Raw genomic sequence first — 21023 nt, 5'->3', positions numbered from 1 at the left:
CACCCTCCCAAAACAGAACACTACCCCCATCCTCTCGACCTTAGCCAGTGGCAATGTTGCCCAAGGTCAGGCCTTCACACTTAAATGCTCATACTCTAATTATCTTATTAATCAAGTTAGAGATGGCTGAAAAAAACAAGGCCGTAACTCACCTATACTAACGACACACTAAAGAAAAGCCCAATTCAATTTTGACAAAGACCAAATTTCAAATTTGAAAAGAAATAATGGCTCCATCCTCTTCCTATAATACCATAGTGAGTGAATGTCCACCGAAATGGCTTTTGACTTGCAGAATCAACAAGTGAGTGTATTTATCCCTTAAAAGTTATACAACATCTACATTGCTATTATTTGTCATTTTCAAAGGACTGTATTCCTTCTCCTTGCTTCTCAGACAAACCGGTTGAATACTGTATACAGTAACCTTATTCTCAAGTTAATGGAGCATTACTTTTGGGCAGGTTTCAAACGGAACTGAATTATGACGTCCTGGAGGTGCATGATGGGGCCTCAGCCACAAGCATAGTGTTGGGCACGTTTCATGGCACTCAAGTCCCTCGGTTTGTCACCAGCAGTGGAAACTTCATCTACCTTCTCTTCACGACTGACAGCAGTCATTCTGGCATGGGGTTCCAACTTCGATATGAGCGTACGTCTGTCTGGCACACTACCAACCGCAAGTGGCATCCATGCATTGACTTACTCGGCTTTTGTTTTGACATCCTTTTAGTCGGCTGGACACTGACTTTCTTCGCAATATTTACGATCACCAAGGATGGCAAATAACGCATGGCTTATTTGAAATGTCAGATTGAAACCTAACTGAGTTTAGGCATGCACCCAGCATTGTATTGGACATGTGAGGAACCTATTTCTGAAAAACAAAAATTTGCTCCTTTCTTGTCTGCATTTCACATGTGATGTGCAAGTCTGTTTCAGGAAGAGGTGATGCCAAGCTTATACATGCATTAAAAGAAAGAGTAATTAACATTATTGTCAATGATGTTTGTGATGATAATACTTTTATAACTGTAGGATAACAGTTATTGTGATTGCAATAGTTACAATCCTCATTTTCCTTCTCTTCGACTTGTACAATTATTGATGAAATCATTGATGCAACCATCGGACCGAATTGTAATCAAATTCCCTGTGACGTAATTATGTTGATAATGGCAAATTACTGATATTTATCAGAAAAATAGCAGCTATTATTTGAATGTATGATTATGTGCAGCAATTTAATCAAGATAAGAGCTGTGCAGAATGTAAATTTACTGAGTATGCCCCCCCCCAAAAGGTAAATTCACCCCCAGCCACAACCTCCATTCCAACCGATGCAGTGCACACATCCCTCTTTCTCTCTCTTTCCAACACACATTTTGAATATTTCCCAAAATCGGGAATTTTTTTTAATTTAAATTTTTCAGTTTTGAACACTGGTCGCTGTTTGAAATAACGAGGTAAGTGTTGATAAAGGGAGTACAATTAACAAATGTACTTTGCTTCGATAATACAACTACATTTCACCGCTCAAATTCAACTTGCTTTTTGAAGTGACTTTTGCTTACATCACCGACGGAAAGTCGGATGTACCTTCTGGCTTGTCGCAGCCACTTGGCTGCTTGTCTTGCTCCGGACTTTGAACTGGAGTGCTTGTTTTGTTTGCGTGGACATCTTATTAATGCAGATCAGTGAACCTTCTAGTGCACCCAATTGCCATCACGTTGACCCGAAAGCCTTGATGGAATGGTTCAGTAAGCATCGTGATGCTGTGTTTTGGAGCTTAACTAATGGCTCCCATGGTACTGTGGGGCAATTACATAAGTGGGACAGTGAGTGCATTGTTTATAATGTCTTTTTCCCCAGGTGTGCACTTTGACTAATGTTGTGATCTGAAATATCAAAGAGAAACAGCAGTAGTTTTAATCTAACTTTGCAGAGACTTTTTTTTTCCGAACATGAAACAATCCTTCGTATATTTGTTTTATTTATTTGAACTCTCTTTTCTTCTCTTTTCCTTTGTGAAGAGGTTTCTTTTTCTGAAGCTTGGAAGTGTCACCAACCTCCTTTAATTAAAAAAAAAATCTTCCAAGGAGACGACCTTTATTTTTGTCATACGACGCACTACGAAGTGAGAGTTCGGTGCTTTATCTGTAGGAGGATAAGAAAGACGAATCTTGATGAAATACACATTTGGACAAAATCTTTCCCCAATCCCACAGGTGTTTCATTGGATTCACAAGCCTGCCCAGACCCTGGTCTTCCAGTAAATGGGAAACGACTTGGGAGCAGCTTTGCCATAGGCTCCAGGGTAGAGTTTGGTTGCAGACCTGGTTACACATTGAGTAGCGAATCACCTATCGTCTGTGGAGAAGATCACCATTGGAGCCATCCGCTTCCAACCTGCGATGGTGATTACCATATTTAAAGGAAACCTTTAAGATATTCATATCTTCCATCTTGAAAGTGTAGAATCGTTACAAGCACTATTTTCTTGTTGCGGCAATCAAAGGCCAAAGCCGGTATGCTCTATAAACTTTCAATTTCCCAATAACTATTTGCACGTTTTGTCAAATGGAGCTGCTCCACTGTTACGCATTTGCATGCATTACGTACACTGTCCACTTTGGCCGATCGGGTAATGCCGGGCTTCTTTTGTTTTGTTTTAAGTTTCTAAGAATAATCCTTCAGAGCTGTCCAATCAAAATGTAGATAAAATATTGCGGTATTAAATTTTGTCGAATCGATCAAATCTGAATTTTGATTGGATCATGGCTCTGAAGAACTGTGGTGTTGCATGGGTGAACAATATGGCAGAGGCAGGAATTTTACATGGCATTTCTTTTTTATGAGGAGGATGTTGGAACCTATCTGAAAATCACATGCACAACAAAGGCATTGTTTGCAAACTTCAGTGTAATTTCACATGAATTACAAGGATAATGGAAGATGATGGACAAATCAACATAGTTTCTTCGATTTGTTTCCTGAAATTGCATAACAATGAGCCGGGGTTTTGGTTGGGGCATACAGTATGTGGATAGCTTGATGGTAAAGAAGCAAACCCAAATTATTACACACCTCAAAGTTCAATGTTGTTTTCTAATTTTTTTTTTTCCACTCTTAAAATGAAAGATTACAAAACTGAGATGTCGTATTGGGGATTGGTGGTGGGTGGTGAGGAGGAGGCATTTAAAGAAGTTCCTTGCACCAAAATGTGATCGTTGCAGAGGAACAGAGTGAGACCATGGGATTCTCCATGTTCCAGGTAGCTGACTTTGACATGTTTTTTTCCAGATCTGTAGAGATGGATGCTCCAGCCACCTGTCTCTCAGAAGTGTGGTATACAGTTCAGCACAGGGTAGAATTACTGCAGAATTATAGGGACGATTATCCAAATATGCTATGAGGTCATTGCTGCAGACCAAGTTTGGTCTTAAGACACTGCGTTATGGGACACAATTCTCAAGAGGGAGGAGATCTTGAGACAGAAAGCCATCAAGAGCATCTTGTTGTTTCCACTTGCTGTGAAATTCTGGTAACCATTCAAGAAGTGGACCCTGAATACTATTACCAGACAGCTTGTAAGTAAGGCTACTGCTAGCCAAGATGAAAAGCTCAAGGGATATCCAGAGAGATGGCCCTCTCTCATTTGAGATTTAGTGCATTCCATCCATTGTTGGGTTCAAAGGAGCAACATAGCAGTGGTCGAAGCTGAATTAATGATAGGGATTCGAGAATTTGAGAAATATAATATTTTAAACCTGCAGCAACAATTTATTCCATCATTTTGTTTTCGATATGGCGAAGGTTGACCAAACTGTAGTTGCGTATATCAGACCCTTCTTTTGAATCGGGGTGACATTTGCAACCCTCCAAGATCAGGCAGGAAACCATCTGAGAAAGATGTGGAGAGTGAGGAAAGAGAAGAGGATCAGGCCAAGGCACCGTTTTTTAGGATTACAGTGTCAATGCTATCAAGTCCATTTGCAGAGGAGGTGTCCATATTGATTAGGGACTTCTCAATCCTATTGGTATGAATTCCATGTGCCACAGAGTTCAGTATTATTTTGTAGCAACTGTCATGGCAGCAATCAATGGCAAAAAGATATACTGCAGGAATTGTAGCCTTCGGGAAAGGGTGGGAAAGAGAGATGATAGTGGGAGTGGTATGAGAGAGGAAGGAAGGAATGTGGAGGACAGACAAGAGGTAGCAGAGCTGAGGCAAGAGCTTTGAGAGCTGGTGGGTGTTGGGATGTGGCCATCAGAGGGCGAACAATTTGAGGGGATGGGCTGGAGAGTTGTGGAGAGGGGCAAAAGAGCTATGGGGGGAGATTTGCACAAATGGAGGGGAGAGGGGAGTGGTGGTAGAGGTGGGCATGAAAGGGAATTCAGCTGGATGCAAGCATTTCCAACAATCTGGTCTACACTTTTTCAGCCTAAGTTCCGGCACACAATCACAACCATCAGTGTGAGGGTGGAAAAGTAGACTATTAAATGCCTGTAAGAAAAGAGCATGAGCTGTATTTTTTTTTTCAAATTACTATAAAGTAAGACCTTTCACTTCGCTGAAAATTAGGCGGTGTATAGATACCAGCCTAGCTATACATTCAGGGAGGGGGGGGGGAGTGATAATGGGATATTTATCACAGCCTTTTTCGATGCTGAATTCTGACTAATATACAATAGCATACGAAGAGGAAGATCAAAGTTTAAAAAAATTCTCACCCTCCCACTCCCCCTTCCACTCCCCATCTTCCTCTCTTCCTTTGTTTGATCAAACTGTCTGCGGTACGTGTTAGGCAATGGCCATGCCAGGAAACAAACTCTCCTCATGCGTGTTTGTGCAGCACATTATACGCTGTGTGTACGAGTATGTGTGTAGGTTTGTATTGCTATGTTGCGCTGTGTAGGGGGTACCATTATGGCTTGATTGGTGTTATCCCCGTAGGACATTTGTTGACGGACAGATGGATGGATGGATGCACACAGGCATGCCAAGATTGAGCTTCTGTAATATATTAGATGCACAATATATAGACTTGGTACCGGTAAGGGAGGACAGAAGAAATATGTAAAGGGGCCAAAGGCAGCAAGCATGGGAGGGTAGGATGGAGGTAAGAGAACAGATGAGATGAGATGGGAATGTGAAAAGTAGATGTCGAGAAGTATAGAACATTCGTAATTACTAATCACATCCTAATTAGATAGAGGACCATATGAAGCACAAGTACAGATCTGCACAACAAGGAGAAAATTACACATAGAAGCATACGAAAAACAAAATATGGACTGGCTAACTTCGGGATGAGGGGAGAAGAATTGAGAATAACAGATTCATTTTCATGGAGCCAATGTCGTGCATTGGGAAATGGGATTGACTTAATTGATTATTATACATTCTACGTGGACATATAATGCCACTGCCTACACCGTTGCTCATGTGATGAAAAAGGATTCCACCCTTCCGTGCCATTTCCACAGGAGATGGTGAGAATATCACATGGTTTCACATTACGTGATCACAGTGTGCTTGCGTTGAGATCGCAGTATGCTCAAGACCACCACTTCAGGATATTGGCAGACATGATCTCCTTGCTGTGTGGTGAAAGCAAATCGGGAAATCAGTCACACCTTTTGGTTGACCTGTCGTGGTTCTATCTAAACGTATGGCTCATGATCTCAGGAATCCAAGTTCAAATCCCATATGCAGTGTTTTTTTCTTTGTTTGTTTTTTCATTGTTTACCATTGTCCTGGTAATTCCTGATTTACTATATGATGTCTATTCAAGATTTACTCCTTCACATGATTTATGTACAAGTTTTTCCATGAGCTTTAGACCAATGTAAAAATTAAAAATCTTGTGGTGAACTTTATCATTTGGTTTTGGGCACAAAACCGCCTTGGGAAATGTCAAAAGAGGATCGAGTTGAAGCAGAAAACTTCAGAACTAAGAAAAAGAAGGAAACAAATAACCTTGTAGGAGTACACAGCTTAGATTTAGTCAGCTGGTGACAAGTTAATTGGTCGATGAGCACATGTGACTGGAGTGGGAGAGTCAGATAGTGGAAGGAACTGCCATTATAGGGTGAGAGGCAAGCCTGTAGGGATTGAAAGTCTATTAACCCACTTGCAGTGGGTCAGAAGGAATGTCCGTGCTTTGGTTTTCTCATGAAAAATGCCAACAATTGACAATGCTTTGTTTGGTTTTTAGGTTTTTTTTACTTGCATTGTTCATTAAGCCACACGTTTCATCTGCATTGATTAACTTAACAATCTCATGATATATTTTATGGTGGTAGACCGATGAGTTAATACCCTGACCAATTCATTCTGCAGGTTCAATTTATGGCTGACCACCAGGAATCTTTGGGACGTATTCTGTTTTAATATCCATCCTGGTCCCATGATGCTTTGTTTTACTATCAGCCTCGAAGACGGATTATTTGAACCAGTCTTTTGTTCTTGTTCAAAATCTACGGGACTCGATATTGAACTTGACTCAAATTGAGAACTTCAGCAGAACTCAAAACGCGTCTCAAAGTTCTGAACACGTTTTGCACGTTTTCTGCACAAATCACGATTCGAATGCAGAAACCATGTATTTCATCAAATATGTTGTACAAAGCAAAACAATGCTTATTTTACACTAAAAGCAGTATTCATGCATAAACAATGCTATCTGCATGAACAGTATTCATACGTGGTAAGATGGGTGCAGTCTTTATTAGGGGACCAGGAGGTACCCTTTTGAAATTGTTCGGATTATTATTATTATTGTTCTGATTTCATGCAATTTGCCACAGATTTGCAGGCCACATCATTGATCGGAGGAACTTGAAACTGACCACCGATAGTACACCACTTGAGTTGATGTATACACAAAGAATGATATCATAGGTCACATGACCTGGTGGCCATTTTGGATTTCATGAAAACCTTTAAAATGCTGGGGAGTCATGACTGGGGAGTCATGGATTCACTGGATCATGGGGTGTGGCGCTGCCGGTACCTGTGCGGGAGGACGAAAGTCTGAGTCTTCAGGTCCTTGGTGCTTCCAGTCTTGCTCTATGGATGCGAGACTTGGACTCTGACCAAGGATCTGAGACAGAGACTTAATTCCTTTGGTACCAGGTCTCTTCGGAGAATCCTTGGCTGTCGCTGGTCAGATTTTGTGTCCAAGGAGCAGTTGCTGAGAGACTCGGATGAGATGTGTTACCTGCATGGTCCGTGAGCGTCAGTTGCGGCTGTATGGACATGTGGCTCGTTTTCCTGACGCTGATCCTGCTCACCAGATTCTCTCAGCGTGGGAGTCTCGTGAGTGGAGGAGGCCAATGAGCCGACCACGTGCCTCGTGGTTGCAGCAGGTTGACCAGCATCTCAAGGAGATGGGGATGGGCCTGGCATTTGCCTGGGGGAAGGCCAGACGGAGGCCCCTGGAGTACCGGCGGAAAATGGACGCAGCGACACGCTGTTCTGGCACATGCTCCCATACCTGACCTGACCTGACCTGACCTTCATTTTTCGATCGATTGAGTCAAACTTGGACCACTTATAGTATGCCACTTGCATTGACGTATATACTCTGGATGATGTCATTGGTCACGTGACCTGGTGGCCATATTGGATTTCATGAAAACCTTTGAAACACATGTCCTCCTTCATTTTTTGATTGATTGAGTTCAACTTTGCATAATCATAATTTTTTGCATAAAAATTAAATAATTCTCATATCCAGATCCGGATTTGGATCTTCACCAAAATCGAATCAACTCCTCCGTGCCACCCCACCCCCCCTGCCCCCAATGTGTCCACCAAGTTTCATCCAAATCCGTCTACAACTTTTTGAGATATCGTGCTATATATCCTTTCTGAGCCCCATCTCTCAATGGTGAAGAATCACTTTAAAAATTGCAGTCGTTCGATCCGAATCCGGATCTTCACCAAAATCTAAACCGTTTGTCCTTGTCACAGACCGAACCTGTCCACAAAATTTCATCTTGATCCGTCAACAACTTTTTTGAGATATCCTGTACACAGACAAACAGACAGAAAGGGGAGTATCAATTAAATTATTACCGACGATGGCCCCAGGAAAAAAGGGTCAATTGTTTATGTAATAAATAGATGGAATGTGGCCTGTGACTCGGTCTATAACTTGTAATTCCCGCATCATAGAGAGACGTGTCAGGACTAGTAAGACTCGGAGGAGTACCCGGTTTAGCCTGTGGACCCATGGTGTCAACATTCATGATTTCGTATTCAGGTTATTTAAACACCAATCCAATTGATACCGACTATGTATTGAAGAAAAGAGCGAACTGCGTACGTAATAAATAGATAGAATGTGGCATGTTACTCAGTCCATAACTCATCAATCCCGCATCATGGAGAGACGTGTGGCTTCATACGATTCGTGGGAGTCCCGGTTTACCATGTGGACCCATGGTGTCAACATTCTTTACTTTGTACTCAGGTTATTTATACACACCAATTCAATTGATTCTGACATTGTCCCCAGGGAAAAGGGCTAACTGCGTCCGTAATAAATAGAATGAATGCAGCAGGTTACTCAGTCCGTAACTTGTCAATCCCTTGTGGTATTAAAGCCGGACGTCTTGCGTCTTGGTACCCGGTCATCACTGTCAGCAGTTATGAAGTGGCAGTTCTAGTTATTATTATTATTATTATTATTATTATTATTATTATTATTATTATTACTCGTATAAAAACCCATCAAAAATAATGAGTTGCGATTATTTTATTTGAAATATTCAAGGAGACTGGAAGATATGATGTTTCGTAGCAAGAAAAAGCATTATTTTAAAACTTTTTCTTTATTTTTCGGGATTTCTTTATTTTATCAAATTTATGTATCTAATTTTCTTTATTTTACGGGACGTTTTTTATTTCGACAGTACAGCCTCATGAGCATGCCCAAAGTCTGAAGCCTCGGCTGAGTGTCAGGTGTGATTATATCCTCGATAAGACATCGTACAGACATAAATGAACACTGATTTTACTCTGCACGCATTCCTTATTATGTGCAGCTAATTTCACCTCCCTACGCCTTGTGTTTATTTATTTATTTATTTATTTATTTACGTTTCTGTATACTGCCCTTGAGGCTCAGTTTGCAATCCATCATATACAATTCCAATTGAAGAAACATAATTACTCTTTTATGAAAAATGTTTTTCGAGTTTTTTATCCTGAAAAATAGACCGTCGTGAACACAAAGTTGTGTTTAAATATTGGCCTTTAAAACCCTTCTTAAATCGTCTTTATGAAGGGGGATACACAAATACACACTGTGTTTTTTATGGGTAGATTAATATTATTATTTTATTTTTAAGATCTCAGGCACGTAGTGGATCTACCACACACACATCTCACACAAATGGACAGAAAAACGAAATACATGAGACACAACACATGACTGTTAAACGAGACAAACAGAGCCAATGAACTTGGGGGAAATGCCGTCACTTCCCTGGTACTCTGGGTACCAGCGACACCACAACTATAACACCGGATTTCTCATCACACTCAACGAGGTATTTCCTAAGGAGGAATTTCCTCATCATTGGTGCTAACCTATGGGGACTGTTTGTGCACTTATCCTTTTAAATGTTGAGCATCAAGCAAGGAAGCAGCACCACTTATTTGTAAGTCTGAGGTATGACTCGGCCGAGGTTCAAATTGCCGACCTGAAGAAGGGACGCTCTTCCATTATACCACTAAGTCTGGTACCAGTGTTTAAAAAACATTAAACAGAAAAGGTCTTAAAGATTCCTCGTGTTCAGCTCTAAACTAAACTTGCAGAGTTTGTTCAAGGTAATGACCCAAAGTTATACATTCGTTAAATATATCAGAGCTTTCAAAAATGCTTTTGAGCTCTGAATCGTTTTTGCTTTCAAACTCGACTTGGGTGGCTACACATTTTACGACATTAAATTAGACAGAATACACAATTTTTGCCCGTTAAATATTTGCCCCGTGTGCATGAAGCAAAAGTGGGAATAAGCATTTGGTTCACTTTGTCTGTCTGTTGGTCAATCTGCAGACATCAGTCTATGATCAAAGAACTACTTAATTTAATTTGAATATTATATTTTGAACACTGTAGAACATGAATTGGAACATGAATTGAAACACTAACCTGCAGTTTAGCAGTAGTTTCACTCTGTATGTGGCAAATTGTACGGAATCTTGTCCCGATCGCATATGTGCAGAGAGTAGTAAGGTAATTGTTTAAAGTAGTAAAAGTTTTTTTTAAAGTTTTTTTTTTTAGTAAAAGTTTAGTAAAAAAAAAAGAGTAGTAAGGTTAAAAAAAAAAGAATTTTTTTTCTACATCCTGTAAAATCTTTATTTTATTTAAATTTAATGATATACTTGTACACTGGAGAACACAATTCACCTTAGCACTTTCAAAACCCGTTTAGCAGTGGTTGGACTAAATATTTCAGCATTTTATGTCATCTGGACCAATAAAATTTGCTTGAATTTTTCTTCATATTCATCTTCAATGTTCAGTAAATGACACAATGGGGGGTACATAGATGATATGGGTATATGGGCCGTAATTGCAGCGAGCCATAATAATAGCGTGTTCAGTTAACAATGGTATTTTTGTTCAGAATGAGTGCACAAGGTGAGATTTTGCGCTCTAATGAGTGTCGTTCTAGTTATAAAGGTTTTTGATTTCCCAAGACCTCTACAATCCCAGTTGTGTATTGTTTCCGTTTGGAGTTCCGATTGTATGTATTTTTTTCCATTACTAATGACTTTTTTGTATCATTTACTTTACCGATTCACTATTTTTACTGAAGAATCGCAATATGGTGGAATCTTTTGAGATTGTGAATTAAACGTTGTTCAGTTGTTGTTTGCTTCTAACCTTGTTCTTCGTGAACAGTAATGGGAATGTTGTGAAGAATGGAAAAGGGGAGGGGAGAACTGAGAATTCCATGTGGAAGAGGGAGGTTGACTCATTGAGATGTGGGGTTGAAGACTTGGGGTTTGGGGGGGGGGAGTTGATGACTTCAGAAGAAAGGGGGATGGGAGGACAGAGTTGGGGTGGTGGGACAGAGAGGGGACAGTCAGGAGAGAGGGAGATGAGTCTTTGTGGGGTGATGTTGAGGACTTGCTCTGGGAAGGGGGATTGAAGACTTGGGGTGGGGAAGGGATTGTAGTCTTGGGGTTGCAGTTGGGGGTCGTTTTGAGTAGTTAGGGTTGGGGGATAAGTTTGAGGACTTGAAGTCATTTTACATTATGTGGAATTTCATTATGTGGAATACATTATGCAGGTACCATGGGTACCTGCTGGTGTATTAAAAGCACAAGTCCAGGGAACATATCCTTAAAATATAAGAAACATTTGAGTTGCAAATTGGCTCATTTCAGTCATTTAATAAAACGTATGATTATATAATTAATGAAAACCGTTTCGACCAATCTTGAATAGGACAATTGGAGGTGTGATGAGATGACATGCTTCACCATTACAACAGTACAATGACAAAAAAAAAAACAGTCTATTGTGGAAGGAATTCCAAGAACTGCAGATGTCAGGTGCCTATTCGAAATTTCAAGTCAGATCAATCTGCCTTACCGAACTGCTACACATATCGGTTCTTTGGTGACTCTTTGAGGACCACAGAGAACACAAACACTTTCACAAGGACATGGGCAGAATAGGCAAGATCAGAGTGGCTAAATTGAATATTCAAAATTATCTCTTTTGTGGTACTTTTACTTTATATTCTTTCATCCGAGAGTGTGCCAGCTGGGTAGCACGTATATGCATGTTATGTGTCTCGGAACTTTGGTGTACACATGCTGATTGTTGACCTTTATTTTATGCCAATTTGTAGCTCTTTGTGGAGGATTTATTCAAACATCACAAGGAACTATTTTGTCACCTCGCTTTCCCGACTTCTACCCGAATTCACTCAACTGCACTTGGACTGTACAGGTTCCCCATGGTAAAGGTACGTTTTAATTCCACGGATGAAAACCATCAAAGTTAATTGAAATTCAAGTACTAGCTTGGAGACTCATAAGTTCCTTGCATCGCTTAAACTTTTGACAACCAATTGCATTATTGAAAAGCCAACAGCCAAGTTTAAATCGGCCCCGGTTCGTCCTTGGAGAGAACTGGCCACCCAGCCGGCAAATTGGTAGGCAGAGTTTCTGCCCTGGTGGTCTCACGTAGACAGAATGATCCGTGGACTCCAACTTTGTTTGACATTCACGTATGTGACGGCCTGCCAACTCCCTTTGGGCTACTGAATCTTGTGTGCAGTGATGGGGAATCTTTTGGAAGGATATTTATTACTCTGGCCTCAATTATGTCTCTTTTGGTCATAACTCCAACATCATTTTCAGTGAAGATAATTTCTCTCCATTGGTGTTCTTGCCAATACAGCACTACATTAATTATATTAGATCCATTGCTGGATTGCACATTTTACTAGGAGCCGGTGATGTAATCTTTGGTGAACCAATTTCTCCATTACACACTGCCCACTTTTTTGGTAGGGGTTGAAGATTGTACTGTCCTGAAATTATTTGTTTGTCTATCGTTGTCAATCTGAAATCCTATCATTTAATAATCAATTGCAAAACTTATTTGTTTCAATGAGGATGTTTGTTAACAGTCTAGATTAATGTACGTATACGATTGCAGGGGTCCTGTTCACTTTTCATGCCTTCCACCTGGAGAGCCAGCATGATTACCTTCTGGTGAGTGAGAATGGAAGTTTCTCACACCCCGTGGCACACCTCACAGGGACCAGCCTTCCACCGAGTGTACGAGCTGGGGTCCACGGGAATTTTGGTGCCGAGCTTCGATTTATATCTGACTTCTCGATGTCGTATGCAGGATTCAACCTCAGCTTTACAGGTTCATTCACAATAAACACACCTTGTAAACTCAAAGATATTTTGGTGATTAATAACTAGGATTGTCGTGCATGAGAAGTACTAAGCTGTTTCACATCGTGGAAAATGGTCTTCTTTGGAGAATGTAAAGTTTTTGTGATTGCAACACAGATGAGAGATTCAATCAGATAACAATTAGTGGTGACAGCAGCAAATAACTTGGGAGAAGTTACAACAGTTACCTTTAGTGGAAGGAATTTTCTTTCGAAGCTATTTTCTATGTTCTTAGCTTTTGGGAATGTTTTTTTTTGACGATACATAATTGAGGCTCATGGAAGAGCAATTATTACAGAGGGTAATAAGGCAACACACTCCCAGTTGGGCCACACATGAACAAAAGTAAGGAAAAGTGTGAATGGGAAAAATGTACAGAGGAGGGGAGAAAACACAGTAACCTGCAAGTAAGAAGGATAATTGAAGTGGATTGAATCATTGATGTACATAATGTATATCAAGAACAGTATTGATCCCAAAACACGACATAGATCGCTAGCTGGCCAGTAGAGGTACAGAATTGGATACAATGCTGTCCAAAGCAATCTGCTGCATCTGAGCATACAGGAAATCTGATGGCATATTGGAGGGAATCATCAATCATAGACACCATTTTCTCAGTTTGAAAATCATGGCAGGACACCGTACAGAATCAAATGCACAGGAGATGTCAATTGACATCGCCCTAACGTCTTGTTTGAGTTTGAGAACAATCAACTATATTTTTTGACATAGCTGAAGCAGCCAGCACGTCCATGGTGGAATAACCGAGCTGGAAGTCAAATGAGATGTGTGGAGGTAAGAGAGTTGGAGGGAATAGGAATTTTGAGTTCTGCTGTAATTATCAATTTATTTCATCACTTTGCCTATCAAGACAGGAAGAAGGCTGACTGGTTTGTAAAGTATGTTTTGGCATCCATTTTTATGAATTGTGCTAACATGGATGATTTTCCTTGAAGCAGGCAGGCATTCCTCAGAAAACGACCTGAAAAGAGCAGAGAAAGAGGACTAAAACAGGTAGATGAACAGTTTTTCAGTATTAGGGCACTGGATGCTATCTGAGGCTTGCAATCCCAGGTCGAAAAACCAGTAAAGACCAGTAGCTTACTGGTCAACTGGTACCAGTTGAAAACCAGTAGCCAACTGGTACCAGTAAAGCCAGTTGGTTTCTTACTGGTTTTAATATGGAAATTGGAATAGAGTGATATATTACCAGTTGAAATACAATTGTATTTAATAACTGGTATCAACTGGGACCAGTACATTGCAACTGGTATCAACTGGAACCAGTAAGACTTTAACTGGTACAAATATGAGCTACTGGTTTTTTCAACTGGGAAATTGGAATTTTGACTGAATTTAACTGGTACCAGTTGAAACCAATAGAGACCAGTTAAAGACCAATTAGAACCAATAGAGACCAGTTGAAAATGTGTACTGGTTTTAACTGGTTTTTCGACCTGGGATAACAGTGGAGGAGTCAAGGTTGACAATTGATTTCTCCATCCTGATAGGAAGGAAGTCCATGTGCTGCAGGATGTTTTCAGGGAGTTGTGTTGGGTGGATAAAGGAAAAGAGGGATTAGAGCCTGCTTGACCTCTTCTGCAAACACAAGGGTAGTGCAGTCAGCCTTAACATGGATAGTGTCCATCATGACCTCATCCTTCAACAGTGAGAGAGCATACAGTATATGGAACATGCTTGAGAGACAGACCTGATCAACTCCCACAAACTTTATGTGGATGGTGAAAGAGCTGTAAGCTCTTGCCTGATGCTGAATTCTGGCATATCTGTGGATGGAAAGACAATGGTTATGAACTTTGTGGAAAGACTGCAGGCTCCAAAACAATGGGGTGTGCTTCCAGGAGGAAAGGGATTAGGCCACTTTATGTAAGTTGCCTCACTCCATCCATGAATCATTGTAGCAAGACCGAGAAGTTGGGCATGATAGCTGAAAGTATTGAGGTTTTAATTGATAAAGGAGAAGGAGAGAGTAGTTTTGTTGAGAAATGAGTCCAAGGCATTATCTATAAAATGACCGTTTTTACAGCCATTTTCCCCTGCTGTGCAGGGGTTTGGCTTTTTCTTGAGGCAATGTTTTATGGCCGGATGCCCTTCCTGACGCCAACCCTGGTCGCCTCTTACGACACACAGGGATATGGTACACCTATTCTAACCAGGGCATACACCGGGACCAGTACACTGGCACTCATTTCGCCGACCTCGGAAGGATGACAGGCTGAGTCAACCCCCTGGTGTTAATTCAGCAGCCAACGGGGCTTGAGCTCAGGACCCTGGGATCCCAAGCCACCATCCTAACCACTAAGCCAACACCAGGCTAAGGCATTATCTATGTCCAGAGATAAAGAGATAGTGGGAGAGATGGTGGACTGGAGCCCAGATAAATCGCCTTCATTAAACCATGACATGGTGCTACTTTGGAGGATCTATGAACCAGGGAAATTGGCATTTTCAGGAGTGCATGATCTGAGCAGCCAAGGGGAGCACCCGAAGAGTAGTGAAGGTTGGAATGGAAAGTTGGACATAATCTTATCAAACAGTGAATGATAGACAAAAAAGGAAATAAGGGTTCGAGGTTGAATGGATTGGTTAATGCCAGGAATGATTGCAAGGGTATTGCAAACAAAGGCTTGGTACGCAATACCATCGATAGTGCTGTGAAGACCAAAAACATAAAAGATAGAATTGTGACAGTTAAAGTCACTGCAAATGTGTTTGACGAATAAGCACTAAGACATGGGCACATTTTAAGTTCATGCCAGGTGATGCAACTCTCCCACTGCAAGAGTTATCCTTGTCTTGCTCTGTATAACTTTTGAAGACCACATACTTTTTTCAAGTTTCCAAATAGGCACTGACATGGCATGACTCGTAGCTATGACTTGCTTCCACATGATTAATTTATATGGGGATATTTGAAGAGCCAAGTCTTAATTTACACAAAGACCACAAGCTCTTACGGAGCCAATAACAAAAGTTGTAGAATTGATGATGTCTGGTGTCTACATGTCCCAAAGAAATTATTCACATTTGAATAAGGAGTTACTTTCCACACATTAAAGTCTTTCAGTTGAAATTGAAATTGTCCTTATTTTGTTGGATGCTGTATTTTAGCACCGGAGGAAGGAATATACCATGCCATATGATGCAAGGTGTTATTACCCTGTGGGCTCTGCGAAAAGTGGAGTTAAGCAATTGATTAACTTTGTCTGTCTGTCGAGGTATGTCTGCAGATGTCAGTCAATGACCAATGACCAATGACCGACTTAATTTCAATTGAACATTCTATTTTGAACACTGTAGAACATGAATCAAAACCCAAACCTGCAGTTTGGTCGTACTTTTGCTCTGTATTTGGCAAATTGTACGGAGTCTCATCCCAAGCGCGCATGTGCACAGAGGAGTATGGTAATTGTTTTCCTCTTTCTGTCTGTCTGGCAGTCAAACAAAATTGAAAATCATTCCAACCAATAAACTTACTGGTTTTCGAGATGTAATAAAGGACACAAACAGGCATGAATAACTAATTTAATGTGTTGAATATGGTGGTGTAAAAGATGGTGCATCATCATCATCATCATCATCATCATCATCATCATCAACATCATCATCATCATCATCATCAACATCAACTGCAGTATATTTCTGAATTTTTTTTTTCTCCAGCCTTTAAAACCTGTATTTTATTTCAAATTAATTATATACTTGAACACTGTAGAATACAAATCACCTTCTTGTCTCTTCAACAACCTCCAGTTTAGCAGTACTTGGACAAAATGTTGCACCATTTTACACCATCTCGATCAATAAAATGTGTCGCTTGCACTCTCATCATTGGGGAATATCGAGATTTGGACAAAATTGCAATCCATAGAAAATATAGATTGTGCTCGGAAATGCAAAGCAAGAGTTTAAAAGACCCTTCCCATTTAGTTTTTCTCAAGTCTGTGTGGGGTAAGTTGTTTAATGAACTCCCTTGTGACCTCAGAGCCACCGAAAGTGGACGGAGGTTATGATTTCATCCATGTCTGTTTGTCAGCCTATCCGTCTATTTGTCTGTCTGTGAGGAGGATATATGAAAAGTTATGGACGGATTCAGACAAAAGTTGGTGGACGGGTTTGGTATGTGACGAGGCCAAATTGACTCGATTTTTGTGAAGATCCGGATCCCAATCCGGACACCATAATTTTAAAGTAATTCTTCGCCATTGAGAGATGGGACCAAAAACGATATATAGCATGATATTTCAAAACTTTGTCAACGGATTTGGACAAAACTTGGTGGATGAGTTGGATAGGTGACAATAACAAGCTGATTAGATATTGGTTCGGGTTCGGATTCAGATCCGGCCTATCAGTGGGATACAAAATGGAAACTGTTCAGCCTGTCAGAGGTATGTGCTCTACCGAGTGCTATTATTGTTACTGAAGTTGTATTCCTATATTTTTTCCCAGCTGGCTGTTTTTCGAAAGTCTTCAGTAAATGTCGCCTGTGGCCTTGGCAAAATGGATATTTTTACATATGCTTCGTTATCTCTGTGTCAAAACCAGATTTTGAACTTTTTATCGTCTGTAGGTGACTCAATGGATCAGTTTGCTTGCCTTTTGTTTTGCCATTATTTTAGCTTTGACTCCTGTAAGTTCAAATATTATAATAGTAATAATAATTACAGTAATAATAGGTGTTTTCTTTCAAGCAACATTGATGCAGGATAGGTCCGAAGGCCCATCAAAGCCTGCAGTGTTGGTACAAACCTATGGTTGTTTGTCCATGCTCTTTCTATCCTTTTTAAATTCTAATTATCAAACAAGGAAGCAGCACATACCATTGTAAATTCTTTGGGATAACTTGGCCTGGGTTTGAACCACCAACCTCCCAGACTCAGAGCAGACACACTAACCATTATGTCACACCAATGTTGTTGAATTCTTATTCCGTTGTGCGCCATTCTCTGCAAGGGACTTCAACCCAGGTGGTTCTTTATTCTGGTCCATGCCAGGCATTTGCTGTTGTATTTTGCTCAAATTGAGTCATCTCCTCTCAATTTGCAAGAAAAAAATCAGTTATCTTTCACTCCTCTGCCTACATTGGGTTAAAATTGGAGCTTGCATTTTTTTGAAGTGTAATCATCTGTGTAAAGTGCATATTAACAAAATGTGGCAATGTGGATAAGAATGTATCTGTAGGAAAAACTGTCCCTGGGGTGCACTAGTATGCTTGGTGTTGGCTTAATAGTTAGGGTGGTGAGCTTGGGATCCTCGGATCTTGAGTTCAAATCCCACTTGGCTGTTGAATTAATACCAGGTGGAGTTGACTCTGCCTGTCATAATACCAGGTGTGGTTGACTCTGCCTGTCCTCCTTCTGAGGTTGGCCAAATGAGTGCCAGCTTGCTGGTATCCTGTGTTGGAGTGGTGACCTGTCCAGGATTGTGCCCAACAGCAAAGGAGACTGCTTCGGCAGCAACAATGCTCTGCACAGAGTGTGGTCCCAATGGATGGATGGCTGTACTCATTGAATTTGGGGTAAAGTTCGAAACAAACTGGGTTTTTTTCACACAAGGTCGAGGCCCATGGAACAGAGGCAATGAACTAAGTGGGAGAGTCGAGCACCAAGTTGACTCAACAAACAACAGAATGAATGAACAGGCAAAAAGGATAGAGAGCAAGTAATTGGGTTAGATAGGGGCCTGGATCAAAAAACCCTGACAGTGTGATGGGATAGAAACTGAAGGCTTCTACCAGAGTTTTCAGGACCAGCACATGTTCTGTTAGAAGGACATCACTCTAAAACATTAAGTTGGGAGGGAGTTACCCTAGCCTTTATGAATTGCACCTCTCACTCCATGCTCATTGTGTAGGGATGGTAAACAATAACCATGATGAGATGGAATTGGTAGAATCAGTAATCACTGAGAGAACTCAGTAAGATTTGAAAATCTTCAAACTTGTTGATCAACGTGATCTCACTCAATCACACAATCAACCTCCCAGTCCAAGATATGTTTCCATGCCATACTTTTTCATACCCTAATTTCCAGTCTTCCAGTGAACATCACATTCTTCATATGAGCCAGGACTGGACTGAAAGTGACAGAACGGAAAAAGTGAACAGTCGTTTTTTTCGTAATGAAATCAACTTTTTCACCATTTACGAAGCACAATGATGAAACGTTGCTGAATACATTATTTATAGCTTTGTAATATTAATTAGTTTGTATTATTAATCAATATAATTATTAATTAGTTATAATAACAATCAATGTGTCAGTTCTGGATATGTGAAATGTATGGCAAAAGAGACTATTCAACTGCAAAGTATTGGCCATACTCTGGAGATGGCAGAATGGATGGATGGATTGCATGATGACAAGTTGGTACGTTACATCTCAATTAGTATTCTCAATAATATGCTGCATTAATATTCAAAATATACTCCATTTGGCGATTTGTGATGCATTAATACACCAATCAGAAAATTTGAATCTTACTGCAAAAACGTCTATGAATCATGGACACACCCTTGAGACGAATATCAAATGCACCTCATTACATGTAAATGCATTGAGGGAATAGCTCCTCAATCTCATAGTCGGTATCGGTCAATTGCATGGTTGCAGCTTCCAAACTAGAAGGGCACTCGGTAGAGCGCATTTTTGAAATATCATGCAATACAGTACTATATAGTTTTTGGACCGATATCCCAATGGTGAAGAATCACTATCAAAATTAAATAATTCTCGCATCCAGATCCGGACCTGGATCTTCACCAAAATCGAATCAATTCGTCCATGCTACAAACCCAACTTGTCCACAAAATTTCATCCGGATCCGTTCACAACTTTTTGAGATATCTTGCACACAAACAAACAAACATACAAATAGGCAGAAAGTGGTGAAAACTTAACCATTACGTTTGGGAGCAGAAGTAATAAGAAGATATTCACTCTAGTTCTAAGGTATCAAGTGCATCCATGACACTATACCTTGATAATAATTGTCCTAAGTTGCATTTATTTGACATATCGATCAATGAAAGACGTAAAAGGTATTGTAAAAGAAATGTGTTGAACATGTTGAAAGGGCAAATGTTCACCACCCATTGTTAAAGAGATAATCTGCACTGTGTGGTCTTCAATAGAAATGATCATGGTTGAAACATAAGACTCAAGCCTATGTCCTCAAAACCTCGTGAAATGGAGCCTGTATCTGAGTTTTTCTGGCAATAAAAATCACGAAATGTTCCATTTCAACTTAAAACATGATGGCAGTGATTGGGTTTTTACAGTTTTCATTTAAGGCTTTGTTTACCCACTTGCTCACTACAGCATATAACCTGGAGCCGTGTACAGATCCTGGTGTGCCCAATTATGGTCGGAAAATAGGAAACAGCTTTGCCGTTGGAGATGAACTGTTGTTCAGTTGCCAAGATGGATATCGCCTCGAGGGTGATGAACGGATACTGTGTCTGGGTGGAGAGCGGAGGCTCTGGAGCGCTCCGCTACCAAGGTGTGTTGGTAGGTGTTCACGAGTTTTTACTTTTCTTATTTGATGATGTGGCACTTCACACAAAGGCTGTGTGTGTGTGTGTGTGTGTGTGTGTGTGTGTGTGTGTGTGTGTGTGTGTGTGTGTGTGTGTGTGTGTGTGTGTGTGTGTGTGTGTGTGTGTGTGTGTGTGTGTGTGTGTGTGTGGTTTTTTTTGGTGCCATCAGTGTCTTCAGTTTTCATTTCACCTTTAACAAAAGCCACGACCATCGACGCAATTATAATTTGTTAATTTCTTATCATTTTCAGGTGTGAAAGTGTATTTATGAGTTATATATGCACAAAATGTTAACATTTCCGTGTTAACTAGACAAGTGTCAGTCACCTCCTGCTCAAAGGAGATTCCTATTTTTCAAAATGAAAGCACAAACGACTACAATCTGTGTTCATCAAAGCAAGGCTTTGGTCTGACATTTGACGATGAAGTGGTCTCCATTTGTAAATGTGCAGGCTTCATGACCTAGGTGTTACATATCCTACAAGAGGAGAGGAAGAGGGAGGAAAGGGCATCTT

General features: G+C 40.5%; 1 protein-coding gene across 4 annotated transcripts in view; it reads left to right on the top strand.

Moving 5' to 3' along the window:
- Positions 1 to 21023, top strand: part of LOC147017206 (CUB and sushi domain-containing protein 3-like) — an 879227-nt gene that overhangs the window by 489171 nt on the left and 369033 nt on the right. For all 4 annotated transcript variants that reach the window (XM_085846657.1, XM_085846658.1, XM_085846656.1 and 1 more), the window contains 5 exons: positions 465 to 652; positions 2229 to 2417; positions 11884 to 12000; positions 12699 to 12914; positions 20294 to 20482. In XM_085846657.1, the coding sequence (XP_085702783.1) occupies positions 465 to 652; positions 2229 to 2417; positions 11884 to 12000; positions 12699 to 12914; positions 20294 to 20482 (899 nt within the window). The remainder of the gene's footprint in view (positions 1 to 464; positions 653 to 2228; positions 2418 to 11883; positions 12001 to 12698; positions 12915 to 20293; positions 20483 to 21023) is intronic.

Source organism: Eptatretus burgeri, chromosome 11 (assembly GCF_056783735.1).
Source record: "Eptatretus burgeri isolate ZD-2024b chromosome 11, Ebu_testis_v1, whole genome shotgun sequence".
NCBI classification, from domain to species: Eukaryota; Metazoa; Chordata; class Myxini; order Myxiniformes; family Myxinidae; genus Eptatretus; species Eptatretus burgeri.
This window is presented reverse-complemented; position numbering and strand designations above follow the sequence as displayed.